Source organism: Solanum tuberosum, unplaced genomic scaffold (genome assembly GCF_000226075.1).
Source record: "Solanum tuberosum cultivar DM 1-3 516 R44 unplaced genomic scaffold, SolTub_3.0 scf00167, whole genome shotgun sequence".
Classification (NCBI taxonomy): domain Eukaryota; kingdom Viridiplantae; phylum Streptophyta; class Magnoliopsida; order Solanales; family Solanaceae; genus Solanum; species Solanum tuberosum.
Window position 1 is genome coordinate 1,290,158 of NW_006239091.1, and position 2,047 is coordinate 1,292,204.

Consider the following 2,047-nt stretch of genomic DNA (forward strand, 5'->3'; position numbering starts at 1 on the left):
GCCTCATCCTCAAACTGACAACCACAGATCCTATCAACCAAGGAAGACTAACTCCCATATGGGCCAAAACACGTCTAGGATCTGAGATATCCAACCGAACCATGCTATTGCCTAAGAATTGAATGTCCATAGCCAAGGGTCGCTCATCAACATATAAGATAAGAAGGCTAGGCTACCCATACTGAAGACTCCTGTGTTCGATATAGATCTCATATCAAACTCCATTCAAGTAGTGTCTCCAAATCTTTAGTGCGAAAACTACCGCCGCTAACTCTAAGTCATGGGTGGGGTAGTTGCGCTCAAGAATCTTACGCTGCCTCGACGCATAAACAATAACCCAGCCCTGCTGCATTAATACACAATCCAAACCAACGCCAGATGCATCACAATAAACCATGAAACCTCGCCCTCAACAGGAAGAGTCAATATTGGAGCGGTGCTCAATAACTCCTTGAGCCTCAAAAAGCTCGCCTCACACTCCTCTGACCAAACAAAGGGAACATCAACACGAGGCAACCAGGTCAGAGGTGGTGCCAAGGTACAGAAACCCTCCAAAAATCGTCTGTAGTGGCCTGCTAGTCCGACGAAGCTCCGAAACTCAGTAACTGAGGTGGGCCTAGCCCAATCAATACAACATGCCCCAAGAACGCTACAGAGTCTAACCAAAACTGGCACTATAATGCCCTCCTTCAATACAACATGCCCCAAGAACTCATAATGTCCATAACGGGTCCTAAATGCAGTCTTAGGGATGCCCACTGCCCTAATCCTCAACTGGTGGTAATCGGACCCCAAATCAATCTTAGAGAACACGGAAACTCATTGTAGATGGTCTAATAGGTCATCTACCCTAGGCATAGGATATCGATTCTTCACTATCACCTCATTCAACTGCCTATAGTCAATGCACATGCGCATCGTATCGTCCTTCTTCTTAACAAAAAGAATGGGAGCACCCCAAGATGATACACTAGGTCAGATAAATCCCTTTCCCAAGAGATCCTGAAGCTGAACACTGAGCTCCTTACGCTCTGCAGGAGCCATCCGATATGGAGGAATAAAAATAGGCTGAGTATTTGGCTCAAGCTCCATTGGAAAATCAGTATCACGCTCCGGGGGTAGGCCAGGAAGGTCAGTAGGAAACATATCTAAGAACTCACGAACGACAGGAACTGACTGAACCGGAGGAACCTCCCTACGCACATCATGCACATAGGCCAAATATGATAGGCATCCACTAGCCACTAGCCTCCTAGCACGAATAAAAGAGATCACCTCCTCTGTTCGATATATATCTCACATCGAACTCCATACAAGTAGTGCATCCAAATCTTTAGTGCGAAAACTACCGCCACCAACTCCAAGTCATGGGTGGGGTAGTTGCGCTCATGAATCCTAAGCTGCCTAGACGAATAAGCAATAACCCGGCCTTGCTGCATCAATACACAACCCAAACCTACGCTAGATGCATCACAATAAACCATGAAGCCCTCGCCCTCAACTGGAAGAGTAAATATAGGAGCGGTGGTCAATAACTCCTTGAGCCTCAAAAAGCTCGCCTCACACCCCTCTGACCAAACAAAGGAAACATCAACATGAGTCAACTGGGTCAGAGGTGCTGCCAAGGTAGAGAAACCCTCCAAAAATCGTCTGCAGTAGCCTGCTTGTCTGACGAAGCTCTTAAACTCAGTAACTGAGGTGGGCCTAGACCAATCACGAATAGCCTCAATCTTCGTCGGATCTACCATAATGCCCTTCTTCGATAAAACATGCCCCAAGAGCGCTACACAGTCTAACCAAAACTGGCACTTTAAGAACTTGTCATACAACTGCTGATCTCTCAAAGTCTGGAGTACTATCCTCAAATGTTGCTCATGCTCACTCCGGCTCCGCGAGTATACCAGTATGTCATCAATGAAGACGATGACAAATAAATCAAGGTATGGCCTGAACACACGTGTCATCAAGTCCATGAAGGCAGCAGGGGCATTAGTCAGCCCAAACGACATCACCAAGAACTCATAATGGCCATAATGGGTCCTAAATG

General features: G+C 46.7%; 1 protein-coding gene across 1 annotated transcript; it reads right to left on the reverse strand.

Annotated features, from left to right (window-relative positions):
• Positions 1–351: 351 nt before the first annotated feature.
• Positions 352–918, reverse strand: LOC107061774 (uncharacterized mitochondrial protein AtMg00860-like). The gene is made up of 2 exons (XM_015311580.1): positions 883–918; positions 352–774 (listed from the first exon to the last, which is right to left on the reverse strand). Exons 1-2 carry the CDS (start codon positions 916–918, stop codon positions 352–354), a joined length of 459 nt encoding a protein of 152 aa, XP_015167066.1.
• Positions 919–2,047: the final 1,129 nt, after the last annotated feature.

Excerpts from the sequence above, each read along its gene's own strand:
- LOC107061774 (XM_015311580.1), bottom strand. The coding sequence starts at position 918 with ATGCGCATGTGCATTGACTATAGGCAGTTGAATGAG. Across the intron at positions 775-882 it reads ACTATAGGCAGTTGAATGAG|TTGAGGATTAGGGCAGTGGG; the intron begins GTGATAGTGAAG and ends GATTACCACCAG.